The sequence below is a fragment of the Neltuma alba genome, unplaced genomic scaffold (genome assembly GCF_004799145.2).
Source record: "Neltuma alba isolate B1F8T4 unplaced genomic scaffold, ASM479914v2 tig00003558_pilon, whole genome shotgun sequence".
Classification (NCBI taxonomy): domain Eukaryota; kingdom Viridiplantae; phylum Streptophyta; class Magnoliopsida; order Fabales; family Fabaceae; genus Neltuma; species Neltuma alba.
Genome location: NW_021633332.1, coordinates 27,918 through 48,598, shown reverse-complemented (window position 1 = coordinate 48,598; position 20,681 = coordinate 27,918). Strand labels below are relative to the sequence as shown.

Genomic DNA, 20,681 nt, shown 5'->3' with positions numbered 1-20,681 from the left:
CAACATATGACATACAAGAATAAGAGGAAATTACATCATGATTACCTCAGCCCCAAACCTATAACAATCAAACCTTGTGAGCCGACAAGCCAACGCCACAATTTCCAATCAATCTGACATAATGACTCTTGCATTAAGGTTCACATAGCCATTCTTTCTAATTCTAAGATCTCGTTTGGTACGAAACATTAAAAATAAGGGATAGAGATTGATATTAAAAGTGTAAAACTATATTAAAAAGGTGTTTAGTATGAATAATTGTATGATACTTGGGATTAGACAAACTCATATATGTGGGATTGGAGAATACCGTAAAAGAAGGTGGTATTCTCCAATCCTATCTATATGGGATTGCCTAATTCCATGTGATAAAAAATCACCCATGCTAAGTATTCTTTTGGCATATATTTTTAACTCTAATCCCAATTCTTATCCTTCATTTTTAATACTCCGTGCCACACATGGCCGAAGGTCCTATTTGGTACATGACACTGAGGGGTTGAAATTGGTATTGAGTTAGGGAATGACTCAATTTGAAACGTCTGGCGTTGTGAGATCTTTGTCATTACATGGGATTGCCCAATGTCATACTCATGGGATTCACCAATGCCACCCTCTCCTTTGGTGTTGTAATTTTAGTCCTAGGATTAAAAATTTACTAACTAAAATATCTTCTAAAATTTGCTTAATGCCATACTCTATCTATTGTCTTTTTCGTTGTCCTTCATCTCCACTAGCAACCGTTGTCAGTCGACAACATCATCATCTTTCTCACTCCCGATTTCATCAAGCGACCTTCTTCTCCTGCAACATCTTACTCATGATTTTGTCATCTCCGTTTGTGGTGAGGTTGACGCCAACAATGTCTATATGATAAGAAATAAAAAACTAGACCAGACATAAAATCAGTTGAGGTAGTAATTCAAGGGCTAGTGGGTCAAATAAGGATCAAACTGGTCATTTTAAAATAATATTATTTAACTAAAAATAACAAAGTATAGTAACATTAATAATCACTAATAACAAAATACAAGAAAATATAATAATAGTTTGATTATAACAATAACAAAGTACAATAATATTGAGAATTTCAATCTTTATGATTCCTCAATAACTAAAATTAATAATTATTGATACCAAAATTAACTTTAAAATTTATTCAAATATATAACGACTAAGATATTAAAAGCTGAATGAGAAAAAATAGAACCAATAACAACATAATCATCCAAGCTGATGATCATAGCAGTTTTTACCGATTCACCCTCAGTTTGAATGGGTTGATGTCGATTCTGTTTTAGACTAAGCCATCACTCAAATCAGACCAACCAGCTAGTTTAGTCTGATTTTTTTTCCTTGTATGTATCTCGCGACGACATTCTCGGAATTTTTATCAATAGGCTACAATTGGTAAAAGAAAATCTGCAAATGCTACATAGTGAGAATTATTTTTCCCAATACTACAGTCAAAGTTGTTTTTGGCTTGAACAACTTTTAAAGTTCATCTAAGTAAAAACAATTTCTTCAATAAACATTGTTTACTATGTAATTGAACTTCATTTTGGTGTAAACCACTTTTAAACTTAATCAGCCTTTGAACAACTTCTTTACAATCTCTTACCACACAAATATCCCTACAAGGATTTTAATAACAATCATATCATTAGAATAATGAGTTAATCATTATACAATGATAATAGTAATAATTGATATTAAATTAATTAAAAAGTGATTAATGAAATAAGTAATGATTAAGTTTTATAAAATTAATAATAAATAATGATTAGATTGACTTGAACAAAAAATAAGAATTAATTTACCTCACAAATAATGACTTCAGGTGCCACATCTTGGTTTCCTCCGCATACGCTATGGTTGTTGTTGTATATTTACTTCTTGGATTTGATCTAATATCTCATTCATATGTGTAGTTGGTGTATTTAAATCAAACTAAGGTGATTCGACTAAAAAAATTGATTGCCGAGGGGTGACAAATGCTTCATTTGATGGATCACCTTGCTCAAAAGGAGAAATGTTATATTGATCCATCAATAATGCAAAATCATCAAATAAAGACATAAATGACTGAAATTAAGGAGGATTGGGTGAGTCAGAATGGGATAATGTCGATGATGATGGCATGTGTGTTAGGATTAAGGTTTTGATGATAACAAAATAAGTAATTTGTGTTTCAGTATGATTGATCGATCATCTAATCGATCAAGGACTTATCAATAAGCTGATAGATAATATCTCTGTACAATCAAGTAACTTAGTAGAAACTTTGATCGATAACTTGTTAGATAATGTGTTAATCGATCAATTGATTGATCATTGTTAACTTAGTTAGGTATAAAAAAATATGGAGTAAATTATCGATCACTCGATCGATAATCAAGATGATTGAACATCAGTCAGATAAAGGGACACAAATCTGATAGGCATTTATCGATAACCTGATCGATAAATAGATTATCGATGAGAAGACAGATAAATGGTAATGCGTTCTACTCATTCTATGTTTTGCTTTAGTCACCATTTATTGATCAGTCATTTATCGATAATATGATAAAACATTGCTTCATAACTCTACGTGCAGGTAATTATTTCAATAGCTTATCGATCACCTGATCAATCAACAAATTATCGATCACATGATCAATAATCAGCACATTGTTTTTAAATCATGATTCTTCGATCACAGGATCGATAATCACATTATCGATAATATGATTGATCACCGCACTTCATATTTGCTTGTTTTTTCACATAACGTGATCGATAAATCAGTTCTTTGATTTTACAAGAATAAACCTCTTTATCGATCACTTGATTGATCATTCATTAATCGATCACCTATTCGATCAACCTACATAGCCTGTGTTTTCACTTAATATACTTTTGTTTATTGTTTATCAATAAGGTTATCCATCATCCATTTATCGATAATATATTTGAAAAATTACTGCTTTAAATTCTGTTCTATAATACTTTGTTCATCGATAACCTGATCGATCAACAAGTATTCGATCACTTGTGCGATTATGAGGCGATTTCAGTTTAGACTTTAACTAGTCATGATGTTTCTCAAAATTTATCATCTATTTCATTCGAGCTTTTCTTAGCCTTCATGATTGTCTTAATTCTCTATTTAAAGAGATTCAAAATCAAAAGTGACCTTGATCTTCTTTTTCTATGCATACTAGTATGATGTCACTATTTCCTTTTATCGGTCACTTGATCGATAAATCATCGATCCATCACTTAATCGATAAACTTAGTTATTTGTTTTAAAAGCTCTTACTCTGAATAATTGATAACTTGATCGATCAAGCAGTAATCCATCATTACTTCGATCAAGCACGATTAGTTATTGCTTAGCACATTTAACAACTGATTGATTCTATCTGTAAACTATGAATATTCATTTTATCATTTGTTCGGTTCTGCTTTTGATCTTACTCTGCAAAGAAAAACTTATTGAATCAATGTATTATTGCAGATTACGAAGAAAAACCCAACAGCTCTCCAACGGTTGTCTAAGTAGCCTGTAACCTACCTTGTCAGAAGCATTAATGGCGAAAACCGTTGCAACTGGGAAAACACGCAACCGGACTCTCAACGGCTAGAAGCTCTTCCGTCTAACGGTTACTAAACTACCTCAACTATAAAAGGCACGAAGAAGCATTAAATGAATTGATTGAATGCGCGAGCTACCTTCTGTTGATCATTTACTGTTATATTCAATACTCTATTCTTCCATATACCGAACTTCAATGATTATCATTTATTCACTCTGTAAGAGAGTTTGTACCCTTCTTCATTAATCACGGTTTGTGTGAAACTCAAGAGTGTAGACTCTTAGTGGGATTGTAACCTTACGGGTAGTAAGGGGGAGTGATTGAGAGTATCAATTACTGTATTGAGGTGCCAAGAGCCTGATCAATCTTGAAACATAGTGGAATACTCAGAGGTGTTCTGAGGACTGGACGTAGGTCAAGTGGTTGAGACTGAACCAGTATAAATCCTGTGTCCACTTTTCTACGGTGAAATCTCTCTAACTTACACTTTTTGTTTCTGTTAGGTCATTGTTTTAATTTCACAAATTTTTTTATAACTCACCCAATTCACCCCCTCTTGGGTGAGACTGCCACTAACAATGTGATGAGGGTAAAAATGAGTTGGATTGGAAGAAGTGATAGGGCTTGATGATGAGACTGGTATGTTATCAAAATGACTAAAATTTTGAGGCTATTGTTCCCTTAAATTTTCATTTACAATTGGTGGTTGAGTAGACAAGTAACCGCTATGCTATTTGCTTGGTAACTCAACTATTAGTGGAGCTAGTTGAGGGTTCTTATTAAATCGTTGTTCTCTAATTGCAAGGAAGATGTTACACTAGTTTCAAACAATTCTTTCTCAATAATCAATGCAATCAGAGCATGTTGAACGAGATTTAATTGTTAACCTATATAACTGTTTTGCTATATCAGCCTAAAGTAAATAAAATATCATGTTGAAAATTTTTTCATATAAAAGAAAATGATGATATTGATTAAAAAAAACTAAAAAAAACCTTATCATATAGCCAGTATTACCACTAACTTGTTAGATCCATCGTCTTGTGTGTCTCTAATACCATTGCATATACTCAGATGTTCGATCAAGTTCACCAAGGGCCAAAGGAGCATCCGCAACAGCATGTGTCCATCCATTCCATGCTTCAATGAAGCTTGAGTATTATTGAGTCCAATTTGTAGTTATTTTGCCATGTAGCTGTATTGAATGGTAATTTTCTAAATGAACAAGCATGATAGGAATAGGTTGTTGACGATTGAATTGCCTTAGTACACTTTTGAATACACCATGATGCATTCTACAAGGTTAGTTGTCATGTGTCTATAACATCGACCTTCAATGTCATATGCATGTGACCATTTTTCTTTTGGAATGGCTCCAATCCATCTAGCAGTATATGCATATTGCAATGCTATCTCTGCTAATTATTAGTCAACGACGTAACGTTCACATGCATATCGTACAAGTAGTTACTAACTTGTTAAAAATAACCATAAAATCATAAAGTTATGATATCATAAAAAAACACAAAGAATCGCACCAATATTTATAAATTTCTCTTTCAGTCAATTTGTTCCATGTACTTTGTGAAAATTTAAGGCCACATGACGTAGACAAAAAACATGATGTGCATGTGGAAGTTGCCATCCATGTTAAGGATCAGAAACTACAGCCAAAATTGAACGATGTCAGTATGAAATTAAACAAATTTTTATTTTGTCTTTTACAATACAGTGACGCACATGGTATAAGAACCATGTCCAAACAGATCTTGTATCCTCTTCAACTACCGCAAATGCAAGCAGAACAACATTTTTATCACCATCCTGTGATATGGCCATAAGTAACATGCCCTTATACTTTTCATATAAAAGTGTCCCATCAACTTGTATAATGGGTTTTAGGTGTGGAAAGGCATCAATGCATGGCTTGAATGCCCAAAACACACAGTGAAACATTTCAACTGGTTTCCTATTTGCATTGACTTGAGAGCACTGTTTATTTAAAAATTGTACATATGATCCAGGCATGAAGTGTTGTATTGTAGCCAAACACCTTAGGAGTAAGGAATATGAGATCTTCCAATTCTTGAAATCAACAACAATGGCTAATTGTTTTGCATTCCATGCCTTCTTATATGACATTGTATAACTAAATATGGATTGCATCCTCTCTATAATTTGAGATACTTTCACTTTTGGCTTGTTAGTTACCATTATGATGATACAAGATGATATAACATCAACTTCTAACTTTGGATGGTTTTGAGTTAGTGATATGCTTAAGCATGCGTGGGCCCCCATATTTTGTAATTTGCCAAAAGTTTCTGTTTTCTTTCTTACAAGCTCTTACTCTCCAATTGCAGTTTTCACCATAGTTAATACATTGATATTCTTCATACTTTTTACATAAATAATAGACCTTGAATGTGTGATAAACTTGAACAGAGTATAACTTGACTGCTCGTCTCAAAACATGAACATTGTTAAATATTTTTCTGATATGTAACTCTTCATTATAACTGAAAGGTAGAATTTCTTCTAATTCACTGAACTCAAAAGCCATAGCTGGCTCAACATTAATATGCGAGAAGAAAGCAAATGCTAGCTCATTATCCTAGTTTACTTTGTCATGCTCATTATTGTCATCATTATCATTCCCATCACCAATATTTAAATAAGAATCATATCCATCTTCGTCCTCAAATTCATCCATAGTATCTTCCATTCGAGGAACAGAGCAAGATAGCCCATTGTTGCCACCATCTAGGGGAAATTTAAATGGGTGAAGATTTTCCATTTGATCGCTAAACATGGATTCTTCTTCTATAATGTTTAGCTAATTGCTACTTGATGGAAGAGTATTTTCAGCATTGTTGTCCATTAGTTGTAATTCAATATGACCATCATCTTCCAAGTCATCTATATTAGCCTACAACTCTACACATGTTAACTGAGTTGAGAATCGACAACTTACTTGCCACATTTGTTGTACATCTGAATCATCTTCTAGATTGCATGCTTGTATTGTGGTGGATTTATGCACGTAGGATATCTATATATTGGATTTGTCATAATTTCATTGAGAGGAAGTTGTAGCTTTCATCCAATAACTTCTTTTAATCTACCCAATATAATATTTGGATCAACTTTCATTACTTTCACTCTATTACACTCAAATGTTGCACCGATTGGGTCGTTAAAAACTTGTCCATTTGCAAATATATACACAAACTCTTTTTTATGATCCATTCTGCTTCCTAAATAATACGTTATAATTATTAATTAAGTAAAAAATAATTGTAAAAGTAAATTAACTCTATAATCTCTTTATTTTTTAATTCAATTATTTATATATTTTTCAAAAGAAAGTAGTAGAATAATCATTTACTTAGAGTTATAAAAATTAGGCTATTCTTTTATTAAGAAATCCATTTACATTTTTAAGTAAGATAGTAACTTGTAATATCTTTAAATGAACAATGACGGTGGAACATCTATTATAAAAATATATTTAGAATAAATATATTAATATGTTAAATTTAATAAATTAAAAAATTAACTTAAATTTAAAATAAACGTTATATATTAAAATTGTATTATAAATTCTAATATATAAATATAAAATTAATAATATAAATTACATATTTTAAATATATTAAATAAATAATTTTCTATTCATTATTTCATACATTCCATTTTATTCAAACAATATTATAATTAAATATTGTGAAAAAAAAAGAGCTAAAATAATTGTCTTTGCTTCATTATTGGAAAGGATCTTAAAAATTATAAGTGTTTGAAAGGATCAACTACATTTAAAAATATTAAATTACTCCTTAATTACAGTCCTAAATTTTCTCTAACTTATGCTTCATTATTGGATATTTTGAATGATTAAATTAGATAAATATTTGATTAAATAAATTAATTTGAAAATGTAAGTTTTTTATTCAAAAAATTGCCTCTGCTTCGTTTTTCTCCTAGTCCCAACTTCATATTTCAAACATTCAATTTTAATTTATCTATATTATTAAAGAATAATTATATTCCTTTCAACCTCTAATTGTTATACTATGAATAAAAGCTTTTGATGAGATATATACCTTAACTAGCATATAAAGATAAATTTACATTGAATAATGATAAGCTTATAATGAATGCACTTGTGTAATTTTATATTAGGTACTGTTTAAGTGACAAAAAAAAATCCTTATGATTGAAAACAAAAATAAATGTCAATAACTATTTCACGCTATTTATTTAAAAATTATAATTACTTAATATGACAAAACAATTAGTCATTACTATTGAGTATTTTTTTTTAAATTTATATTTTATTATTTGGTCTCCCTAAATAATTATAATTTTTAAGATCCTCTTTATTAAATATTACTTTTTTTAGGTCCTTCTCTCTAATTTTCCCAAAAAATTAAAAGAAAAACTCATTTCTTTCATTATTATTAATCCAACCATTAGTACTCTTTTTATCAGGAAAATTTTGGCACCATTTAGTGCTAGTTTTCATTGGTCAGATAGAAAACCAGACTAAGCTCACAACCAAACATTATCTAACTAGTGCATATTTAATCTCACTACATATTTACTCAAACACTATCTACTTAAAAAAAAGAAAGATATATATATTTAACCAGATTATAAAAAAGTAAGCTACAATTTATTTTATATGAAAATTAATTATATGTCTACATTTTTTTAATTAAAAGAAACTCAACATGTAAAAATGACTAAATATAAAATTCTTATCCATCATTTAGCAAAATACATACAAAATTTTAAAAAAAAATAATCATGAGAATGTAGCTTAGTCAGAAGAAAAATCAAGCTTCAGGTTGAGATAAAACGTGTACAATATTTGTAAAACAGCATATACCACTGATTTCGCTGAACAAAAGTGTGGAAGGAGCTGAAGAACTTTGAGAAGAATTTTAGAAGTAACAAGAAGAAAGGCAAATTTAAGTGGGAAATTGCATGCATTATATAAACAATAATAGAATGTACACTATGCACTCACATGCCAAAAAAATTACTTACTAAGCGTGAGCTGAAGACATTTGAATGACTACTCCCTAAGCCCCTATACTGATGGGAATATTTGGTGAAGAAAATCAACCAAGAACAGCTATGCATCTGTGGTTTGAAAAAAAAAAGCCTGTGGGTCTAGTCAAATAAGAAAGAAAGAATCACGTGGAGTGTATTAGGGTAGAAGACATAGATTGTGGGTCTCATTGAACTTGTTCAAATCAAGAACAAGTTTCATTTTGTGAGATGGGTTCCACTGAATTTGTTCTCCATCTGAACAAATTCTACACAAATTTAAACTCGATCATGGTCTAAACGATTTTCAGATATAACATGTCTGAAAATATTTTTGATCTTATTGTATACGAGTAAGTTTTTTCCCTGACTGTTTATCATATTTGGGTTTAAAAGCCCGACATTCTCTTCTTTTGTGACTACAAATCTGTTCGAGCCTGGAGTTGCGTCGAATATGGACCATATTTCCTAATCAAAATGACTAGGAACTAGATCTGTCTTCTCCGATTTGCCTCCTAATTCGTGAATCTGGTGTAATGAACCCTCGCCGCAAAATTACAAAATGCATGGACCCGGGAAATTAGTCAAAATTAATCCCATATCATACCAAACATAATTTTAAAATCTATTCCTAATCCCAATCCCATATGTCTAATGTTATTTTCAATCCCAATCCCAATAGTTTAGAATTTAATGCTTCATACAAAATAGGGCGTGAGGGTTAAACCTCACAAACCCTCACCTATTTGTTCCCTCTTATCATTCAAACATTTTGTGGCATATCAGAGCTTTACTTATCCTTCAACGACAATGGAAATCACCCAACACTTCATAATTCGCCAAAAAAAAAGAAGAAAAAATCTAATATCCAATCTAGAATTATATTTATTGTTACTACCCATCCTTGAACAACAACAATTAAGTCAAAAACCACAAGAAGGCCTGCCAATTCCGACTTCATAGATATGCCAAAAAAGTAAGAATTTTGAGAACTTAATGGTAACACAAATCAAGTCAAATTATCGTGAAAATTTAAAATTAAGTTTTTTATCACCTAAATTTTTAATCGAAATAGTTTCTTTGCCAAATATGGTTTAGATGGCCCATAACGAAAATCCTCTAAAAATTTGAAATAAATATCTCAGACATGTAAAACTCGACATAACTTGCAAATCAACTCTATAATCAAGCTCCAACAAGCATTCTAAGGCCATCCATAATCAACTATCAAAGTTTCAAACGAGAGTTAACTCCAAAATATGAAATTCCTTTTCTAACAACTTAGGCTTTGGTCATTCAATTAATCTATCAAATGTTTTCATTTTAATTGCTAAGGTAATTTACTTTAATAAATATATTCTGTTTACTTTAATAAATATATTGTGATATTTTGCTTCCAATTCATTAAACTTCCACTCCAAGAGAGTTCCCTTGATTAATGCTCCATTAATTAATTATAAAAATGGGAAGTTAATAACCAGGGGGTTTATTTTTGTTTTCTTTAACATATATATGCTTGTTTCCCATGAATGATTAATTTGATTGGTCATGAGCAAAGTTCTTTCCACAACATGTTGTGCTCTTTGGCTGAATCCCAACTATTTTGACCAACGCATGGTTAGTGCATCTAAAAACCATCGCCCATGGTTTTTCTGATATGTTGGCATTGATATCTATATAAGGCTAATTTTACCATGGGGTATGCCGTCTATCCATATAGATACACACTTATGGTTAAAGCATGGTTCAAAAGATGGTGAGGCTTATACAGTCATTGTCACAAAAATTTTTGTCCATAGTCAGAAGAAAAGGTGACTTGGATTGGGATTAAACCTTTCATAAATATGGAACTGGATTTAGGGTTGTAAAAGACAAGGTGAACCATAGTCCATTCTCTAGATATGAGGCTTGATCCCTATTATAAAGATTTACATTTTGCTTCTTGAACTTGTTGACAAGTTTTCTTTACCTTATGTTTGGTATGAAGGAAATGGAAGATCTGAAAGATTTTTATGAGTTCAATTTAAAAAATTAGATAAGTGAGGTTTTAAAATTTTAATAAGAAGAATATGTAAGATAAAAAAATAATAAAAACTAATTAAAAGCTTTTAACTCCACTTTTTTAATTTTTTAAATTAAGTTCATTAAAGTTTTTCCTCCCATACCCTCCATTTCCTTTATACCAAACAGAGCCTTAGTAAATTGGCAAGTAGACATTATTAAAATGAAAATTTTGTTTATAGTTTTGACAAGTGCATTTTAAGTTATAAAGCCACCTTTAACAAGCATATGGAACCTTGCTGACGAGTTCCTTTTTATACTTTGTTAATTAAACATTAAAATGACAACTTCACTTCCTATTTTGACAAATACACGTCAAATTATGAAAGTGCTTCCCATGTTCAAAAGTTTTCCTTGGTAAATTATATTAAGAAGTGAAATGACAGGTTAGCTTTGGACAAACAGAGTTTGAGAACTTGAAACTAAACTTATAACTAAGTAGTACTATTGCTGGCCTCATGGTTATAATTCTTTTTAGTTAAGGTTATAGTATTTACTGTTGATAACAGTAACTAATCCCCTTACACCGTAAACTTTCTGAAAGGACTTTTTAATACTACTCATGAGACCCTCTCTATCCACATAGTTAGAGATCAAGTCCCTAACTGGATGCTTAAAAAACCTAGTTGAGTGCCAGCTGCGCTGAGCCTCCTTTCTTTTTGGTAAATAGGGATTCAAATTCCTCATAGTTCCAATGCTGACAGGTTGGTTGATTGAAGAGCATTTTGATAATTGAACAACAGAATTTAATTATAATTCAATCCCTTGGTTCTTTCATGATACCCATTCATGCGGATATTTCGCTCCTCCATGTTCTCCCAAAATCAAGATCATAATATTATATGGTCATCTTTTAATAAACGTTTGATATTACGAATTACAAATTAGGAAAAGTATATAATTGTGAAAAGTATATGTTACTTCTGTTGAATCACGATGTGCAGAAACCAGGCGCATGCACAACCAAATTCATGATAAATTTCAAACTATGGCATGCAAATAGTTCATACTTGATTTTTGCACAAGGTAATAACAAAAAATTGGAAATCAACTATGCTAAAACACAGGAAACTGCTGCCCCCTTAATATAATTCTTTTTTCGCAGATAGTGTATTGAGTGATCATCTAATAATCTAATAAGATATTAATTTCCAAATTCGAAGACAAAGCCAGGATCTTTGAAATTTGCAGGTTTTTTTTCTTGCCGCTGTGGCCATGAAACCAGTCCTACTCAGATGCTACATCAATGACTTTTGGTCGAAAGTTTGCCCAATCAGCATTTTTGACAGCCAAAATTAACTTTCTATTAGGCTTGAATAAGATTGTACCATAAAAATTAATCCTCGGTGCAGCTTAACCGAAAAATATTTGTAATAATAATTTAGAATATCAAGCACACTTCCCTGTTCAACGTTAATATTCTTCAAAATTTTAAAATTAAGAAATAGATAATTAGACGATAACTAAGGATAGTCTATCTGTTTTCCCTAAAGTTTCCAGATACCCTTTGACTGTAAACATCCTACAATATGTAGAATTCACAACAAACTCACTGGACAACAACTAGAAAGTAAACTAGCCAGAGCTAATATAATATTGTAGTGAAGAATGTTCTCAGTAATTCAAATCACAATCATCAACTCAGCAGCTACTGAAATGTAACACAAGATAAAGGCTCATTTTTACAGTGGTTATTATCACTCAAATGTTTTAGTAGTTCCCCAAAATCCAAATCAATAACTTGAATCCTAACTCAATAGCGATACTTTGTGGAGTAATCTTTAGGAGATATTACCAGACCACGTCCCTTTCTGGCACCCCTATAGACTGTCTCAACAATATCAATGAACTCTTGCTTGTCCTTGAGAGCCCAATTAATCTTGTTGTTGTTCCCAGTTCCAAGGTCTATCATGATGTGCTTGTTCCTGAAGAAGAACATCACAGTGCATGGGTCATAGAGCTCATACATTGTGTTGAAATCAGGAACCTCCGAGATGTCCACCAGGTAAATTACTGCAAAATTTTTAATCGTCTCAGCAACTGACGCCAGTACCTCATCCATCTGATGTCAAGATATATTTGTCAAATGATTAGGTAAAAATTGGCATGCAGCTTTAGATCGTGGAATTTAAAAAGATATCAGAAATTAGCCATAATTAAGCCTATGAATATTATGCAATCAGTAGTTAAGTACGATATAGCAGTAACGACCTGGAGCAAAAAATAGTTTCATTATGATTATCAGCAATGAAACATGTCGATACTTTCAAAACGGGACGGCTTCAGGAAAATAAATCCTTGATCCTCTCAAAGACTAAGCATACCAGTCTAAAGCTATAAAGAGAAAAGCAAATGCTTTTAACTCAAATATACACAGAAAAATCTTCAAGGTCCTTCAACATATGAGAACTTTATTTAGCATAAACATACCAGTCCATTTTGTAAGGCAGTAAAGGTTCTTTTTCTTTTGGTCTGCGGTGAAGGTCTTAACTAGGAGCAGTTGCCTACTTTCAATAGATTTTTGCTTTTTGAGTTCAACACATTCACCCTCACGAGGCAGGAAGAAGTACAAATAATTACCATTATAATTTTTTAAAAGATCTCTAAGCTATTCTTTCATTGTTCTGCTTTGCCGTTACTCTAGTCCTCATCATTTTGTTTGTGTTTTCCAACGGATTTTCACCTAGAAATCATTGATTTGTTTGGATTAACAAAATCGGCCCAGGCTGTACTAATTGGCACTGTGTCCATTTAAATCAACAGCATCAATCTATACACGAAGAAGCAATAATGATGGATTAAAAATCGATATGCCTCCTCACCACAAAATGATTCAGCTTCTCTATTTCCAGAGACGAAGAGACAGAGAATCAACCCAAAAGAATAATTGCGCGCGCCTATCCAAACTCACATCCCCAGTGAAAAAGCCAAAAACTAAGACAGCACAAGTGCTTCAATAAATTAACACGTTCTCATTCAGGAAATTATTTAGCAACCTGGTAGCAGTTTTAATCAGCATGCGAATCTCAAAAGAACCGTTCTTTTTGTAATTCTTGGGTTTGCCTGTAAGCTATGACAATCATTCTCAAGAATCAAAATGCAGAGGAATCAACACAACAACCAAACTGAATCCAATCAATATGTCTACCTTATTTCAGGTTCTAGCTTATTTCAGAGGAATCAAAGGTAGGCTCTGTGTCTACCTTATTTCAGATTATAGCTTCCTTCGTCAATTGTCATCCTTCAAAACATAAAAACAAATAAAGATGAACAACACATAAACAGAGAGATTTGCGTTCATTAATTCACAACCAAAAGTTAAGTCACCTTAGATTACTCCATGAATCATCATCTGATTTGTGGTCGTTGAATTTAAAATGAGATTAAAGAAGAATGAATTCACAGATACCTGCATACAAGTCTCGTCCCAATCATGACCAAAGCGGATAACGACGACGCGTTCTTCCTCGGCAAGAATAGCCTGATCAACGGCCCATCCAGAGTGAAGGTGCGGCAACAAGTACGACATTCTCTCTGTGTCTCAGCGTGGATCGCCGGAGCACAATGTGCAGCTTTGTGATTTGGTAGGCAAAGAAGCGAGACCGGATGCCCGCGGATTTATATAATGGCGCCAAACACCCAAAAGCGAAGGGTCTAGAAACAACCAGTCTCTCCACACGATCCCACACGATTTGGCCGAGAGCGTGCGCACGACGCAAATGACTCGAGAAATACAACATGGATTTGGCTTATTTGGTGGGGGCGTTTGAGCGGAGAATAAGTGCGATAAGTAGATTTGTAAAATTTGAGAGTTGTTTATAATTATTTTTTATCAATAAGATTAATAAGTCAAAAGTTTTTTTTCAAGCACAATTATAAAAACATTTAAAACTTATTTTAGAATTTACTTTATGACTTGTGTAAAAACAGTTTTTAAGAATTAAAAACTATTTTTTATTCTTGTTTTTATGTTTCTCTTTATATATTTTTTTATGTTTCACAATCAGTTTTTAGTTATTTATTTTTAATACTCTCTTAAACGAAAATAAGTGTTAACAATTTTTATAGTAATTTTAATTTTTAATATTATTTTTTAGTTTATATTTATATAAATTGAGTAGAGTATATCATCTAATTAATTATGTAATATTATTTGACTCAAAAATTTTAACATTACTATAATTTCTAATTTAAATATATTTTATTCAGTAAATATAACCTCTTCCTGTTAGAATAATTTAAAATTATTATATTTTATAAATTTATATTTTTTATTATTTAATAAAAATCATACCTGTTTTAGTCATTATACAAACTAGATTTATTTATTCAATTATAATCCAAATAAATTTTTTATTTTACAAACTAAATTTTTTTAAAATCAATCTAAACGTATTACACAATCTAACTTTTATCCAATCTTATTTTTTTAAAAGTCAGATTAAAAAATTTATTTTTTCTACTGCCAATCCAAAGCGATCTTATATAATAAGTTCTGCACCTCGGATGATTAAATATTTTAATCGCCAATCCAAATTCTCTTATGTTTTGTGAGATACGTGCTTATGAAAAAAAAAAAAAGTAACTAAGTTTAAAATTAGAGTAAAATACTCTAAGTATCTTTTTAGTTTGTATTAATTGTACAAACCTCCTATCTATTGAAAAAGCATAGAATCTAGTCCAATTAGTTAGTCTAAAACTATTATTTTTAACTGCAATTTATATTAAAATAAATTTATTTACTATTTTACCCCTCATTCTAATAAATTCCTAAATTATATTTTTACAGTTAAACGAATTTTATTCAGTTAAGACAAACATTAAAAAGTTGATTAAAAATTTAAATAAATTTTTTAATAAATATTATATAATTGACTAAATATATTTATAAATTTTTGTAACAAAGACGTGATTAAAAGTTTTGAATTATAAATTTAAATAGTTTATAAAAAAATTTTAAATTTATATCATTTAAACTTCATGAGAAACAAAAACTATTTATTTGAAATATATTTTTAAATTTAAAAGAAATCAGAGTAAATAATTTCTAATGAATGTGATAAAAAATTAAAATTATAAAATCTTATGATTTAAACCAAAATTAGCAAATTTTATAATATATTAGAAATTTTAAAAATATAAGTACTACAATGATTTTTTGATTTTACAAAGAACATTTTTTGGAAAATATAAATGTCTAAATAATTATTGTGTTAAAATTAGGGTATTTTGGTCAAAAAATAATATAAAGTGAAACATAACATTTAACTAATAGTTTGAGTACATGAAAATAAAATCTTAACTTTAAAAGAAAAGTTTATGTAACATATGTTTTAATTTCAATTGACGTTTATATATGTTTTTAAAATAGTGAGGATATTTCTTTAATTGAGATAAAATAAAAAAGAGGTTGTTGTATTTTACTCTTAAAATTATAATTATTAACTATTACTAAGAATTAAAAAAGTCTTTTTGAATATTCATTAAATCAATTATACTATGACAAAATTTATCAGATTAAGTTTTAAAAATAATTTTTTCCAGCTAAAATTTATGATTTCAAAAAGAGTTGGAAGGGATTTTTGCTTGGGAAAACTGTGGATCCCTCCTTAGAAAATTAATAGAAAAATGACCTTTGAAATGACGAGTTGCATAAAAGAATATAAGTTACACATAAAGAAAGTTGAGTTGCACATAAAAAAAATAATTTGCACAAAATATTATTTAAATACAAGAAACTCATTTGCATATAAGGAAGACAACTTACATATGAAAAAAAAAAAACAGAAAAAGAAGCCTAGAATTGTAATATCTCAATTCAGGCACCTAAATCTTCAAAATGATAGAGGAGGAAGTAAACCCAAATTAAAATTTTGAAATTAAAAAAAAATTATAAAAATGCCTATTTATTATGTTTTTAAAAAAGTTTGGAACCCTTCTCCTAGACTAGCCACAGGCAAGTTAGCTGTCGGTGGAAGGTTTTTTTTTATGAGGAATTTTTTTGAAGGAAGAGAGGAAAGTGGGGTTAGGGAGTGGTTGCCAAAAAGATAAGTAACTATTAAACCAAGAAGCTTTTTTAATATTACTATGTGGGAAAAAAAAAAAGTCAACTCATTTATTTTGATTCCAACTCATGATAACAATTTATTATAAATAATAAATCTTACTTGTGAAATAAAAAGTTTGGAATTGAGATTAACAGCATATTTTTTCATATGCATAACATATGAATTAATTAAAAATGACAACAGTTCATTTAGAAATAACAAATCCTGATTGTGAAATAATAAGTCTTGAGTTAGAATTAACAACACATTTTTCTGATACTTTTCAATTATAATATTTATAATATTTATAATTTATAAAAATACTTTATCTCCAATTTATAAAAAATATAAAAAATACTCTTTTATTATACTAGTTATAAGATTTATAATTTATAAAAAGTATTTTAATTTATATTGAGTTATATATTATATATCAGGAAAAAATCTATTATTAATCTCAACTCGAGATTTATTATTTCACAACTAGGATTTGTTATTTCTAAGTGAACTGTTATCATTTTTAATTGATTAACATGTTATGTATCTGAAAAAAAAAATTGTTAATCTTAGTTTTAGACTTGTCATTTCACAATTAAGACTCGTTATTCCTAGATAAATTATTATCACAAGCTGGACTTAAAGCAAAAGAGTTAACTTATATAAATATATATATATATATATATATATATTGCATAACAATGTTAAGAAAGTTTCTGGGCTCAATAGTTACCTATCCCTTTGGCAACACTTGGTTGGGGGATTAAATCCCCCCCCCCCTCCCCCCAAACGCCGCTTTCCTCCTTTTAAAAAAATTTCTCATAAAAAAAACTCTCACCAGCAGCTACCTCGTTGGGGGCCATTGCTGGAGCTTTGCCGCCGACAGGCAGGCAACTAAATGCGAGTGGCCAGTTGCCAACGAGGGCTCAAGTAAGGGGTTCCAAGCTTTTTCAAAAAAAAAAAAATAATAATAATAAAGGGACATTTTTATAATTTTTTTGAATTTCAAAATTTTAATTTGGGTTTACTTCATTCTCTGTCACTTTAAAGTGTTAGGTGTTTGAATTGGGATATTACAATTTTAAGCTTTTTTCTCTCTATCTTTTTCCCCTTACACATGAGGAAAAAATTAATGCACAAAAAAGAAGTTTAGTTGTACAAAGAAAAGATGTGACACAAAGGAAGATGATTGAATGTAAGGGAAGATGGATTATGTAAAAGAGGAGTCAAGTTACACACAAGAAAAAAGAAATTAAGTTATTAAGAATCATTTGCTAATTACTTTTTCAACGAGGGATTAATTCCCAATTCTTCCTTTATACTTTTAAATTATTCTCTCAAAGATAAGAATAATGAGTATTCTAAATTGTCCAGTAGTGCAATGTTTCTTCTTGGAGTATTACCTTCAGTCCTTAATATAAGAGATGTTTAACTAATTTGAGTAAATTAAAAAAATTAGTTAAGTTAGTTATTTTTAATAAATAAGTATTATCTTTCCTAAAATACCCTTGATGATCATGTCTATTAGTCAAAACTATCATTTGATGAAACCTTTTACATATACAACTACTATAAGAATTACCTTAAAAATAGATAAATATGAGGAATAAAATGGATTTTAGTCTTATATTGAAGACTAAATTAAAAGTCAAACTAGTTCTTATATTAAAGACCAGAAGTAGTATTAAAATGGGCCAATTCCATTGGTCATTCCTAAAGGTTAGTTAACTGAGAAAATTATGAAAAATTTCTCAAAAAATTATAAATAAGTGTACTCTAAATATATTAATATCACATGTTCCGAAAATTATAAATAATAACAAGAGAGTAATGTTAACTTTTTATTCTCATAAAACAAAATGCCATTTTAACAAATCAGTTTCAATTGACTATTAAGTAATTGTTTAATCATTTAGAGGCCAGTAACCTTGTACCCACTGTGGTCGGCCGGTCCCTATCCCATCCTGCTTTGAGCAGGATCAGGATGAGGATGAGATAACACCAGGACAAAACTAGACGAAAAATTACCCACAAGACACCCTAACTTAGCCATTTATTTATTTATTTTTAATATTGATTAGTTAGTTAGTTGATTTAAGGCCCGTTTGGTTCATAACCATTGCATCCTGTAATGTAATGTAATATTACTTACATAAAGAGTGTTTGGTAGGTTTTATTAACAAGGGTGCAATGAAATATTTTTAATAATTATTTAAAATTAATATGTAACTAAAAAGATCATTTTACCCTAGCAAATAATTCCCTTCTCCCTTTGACATTCTCTCCCCTGTTCTATCAACTCCATCTATTCTTGTCACGCAAGTGGAGGACGGCAAATGGGCACAGCGCGCACGGTCGTTTTTTCTCCCATAGTTTTTGGTCTCATCTCTCTACCTTCACTGATCTCTCCCCCTTCTTGTTTGTGCTTTTCTCAATTGCGCAATTGAGGTCTGCAACATGAAATAACTGACAACATTTGAATTTTTTTGGGGTTAATGTACAATCTGGGTTTAATACTCATTTCTCAGATTTAGAATTTGAGTGTAGGACATTTTTTGAATGAAAGGATGATCATTTCTTTTGTGTTTGACATTTTTTTCAATTGGCAATTATTTTAAAATGAGTAGTTCATAAATTTCATCGATCACTCGATTTGTTTTCTGGTTTTCAAAGGGATTGGACTTCATATTTGAAGATAGACAAAGTGATTCTGAAGACAATTCATCTTTTGAAAGTGACGCCAAGAGGAGAATAAAAAGAGAGTGAAGGAAGAGAAAAGAGAAGTGCATAGGCAGCGCAAGGATTTTGCTGATGAAGGATGAAGGCATAATTGGGATTTGGGATTTTGTTGATGAAGGATGGAGGCACGATTGGGATTTCGTTGGTGAATGCACATTGATATGATTTCTTGATTTGTTTATGAGGGTAAACATTGTCATTTCATTATGTTATTGAGGATAAAATTGATATTTTAAAAAAAAAATTATTGACATGCAATGAGTATTCACAAGAGTTCCCTTAGGAATGGGTATTAACAAAAGAATATGCGATTAATTTTACCAATGCAATTTTTTTTTAAACCATCAATAAGTCTAACTGAACAAGCCATCTATAACAATGCTATAAAAATTACCATTAGTCTTCTGCTTTGCCCTTAGCTTTCAACAAATCGCATTGGGCTCAGCTCACATTCACGCTTAACACTCTATTTGCTAGCGTCTCATATGCTTAAGGATGTAAATATGATGGGCTTTACCCTTAATGAGTCGGACCTATCTTATAACCGGTCAACTTGAGTTTGATCTATGACCTGTCATAAATCTTTTTAACTAATTTATGTCAGGCTAGAAGCATTAAGATTAAAACCCTTTTATCAAGTTTATTTCCTGAGATTCGAACTTATGTTCTTCTCTTTACGGGGTAAGACCACTTACCATTTCAGCTAATAGCTTGTTGATACAAGAAACGTGATTCAAAATACCTGATCATAGATTACAGCTATTAAAATGGGCAAGTCCATCGGGCTAGCCCATTTAAGTCTTTTTAGGTGAAGGGGCGAGCTTGTATTTTAGGAGGTTTAAAGGAAAATTGGACTTAAAAGTATAAGCCTTTTAGAGCTCAGAAATAAAAGGGCTAGCCCATTAAGATTGAGGCCAACCCCTTCAAGCTCGTCTATTTTTATTTTTATTATCAATATGTTTCTATAATTATGGATTAATTTTTTTATGAACAAGTTTGAATAAGAAAATTATTTAGAAGAACTAATACTTAAGTCAAATAATTGAAAAGAATTATGTGTCTTAAATTGCTGAAGAACAATTAAAATCAATTTCCAATTCTTTCACGGATGGCCGCTGATATTGTTAGCATTCCAATCATTATAGTAGCTAGAATCTTTCTTTCCCATCAATTCATATATCTTAACAAAGTATATAAATTC

At 30.4% G+C, this 20,681-nt stretch overlaps 1 protein-coding gene across 3 annotated transcripts; it reads right to left on the bottom strand.

Moving 5' to 3' along the window:
* Positions 1 to 12,261: 12,261 nt before the first annotated feature.
* LOC114741879 (thioredoxin-like protein YLS8) lies at positions 12,262 to 14,287 on the bottom strand. Of its 3 annotated transcripts, none has more exons than XM_028930132.1 (3): positions 14,107 to 14,240; positions 13,846 to 13,938; positions 12,262 to 12,759 (listed from the first exon to the last, which is right to left on the bottom strand). In XM_028930132.1, the coding sequence occupies exon 3, from the start codon at positions 12,757 to 12,759 to the stop codon at positions 12,451 to 12,453; it is 309 nt and encodes a 102-aa protein (XP_028785965.1). In that variant the 5' UTR covers positions 13,846 to 13,938; positions 14,107 to 14,240; the 3' UTR covers positions 12,262 to 12,450. The 3 variants fall into 3 exon arrangements, with proteins under 3 accessions (XP_028785965.1, XP_028785964.1, XP_028785963.1); XM_028930131.1 differs by having other exon boundaries at positions 13,901 to 13,938; XM_028930130.1 differs by lacking the exon at positions 13,846 to 13,938 and having other exon boundaries at positions 14,107 to 14,287.
* Positions 14,288 to 20,681: the final 6,394 nt, after the last annotated feature.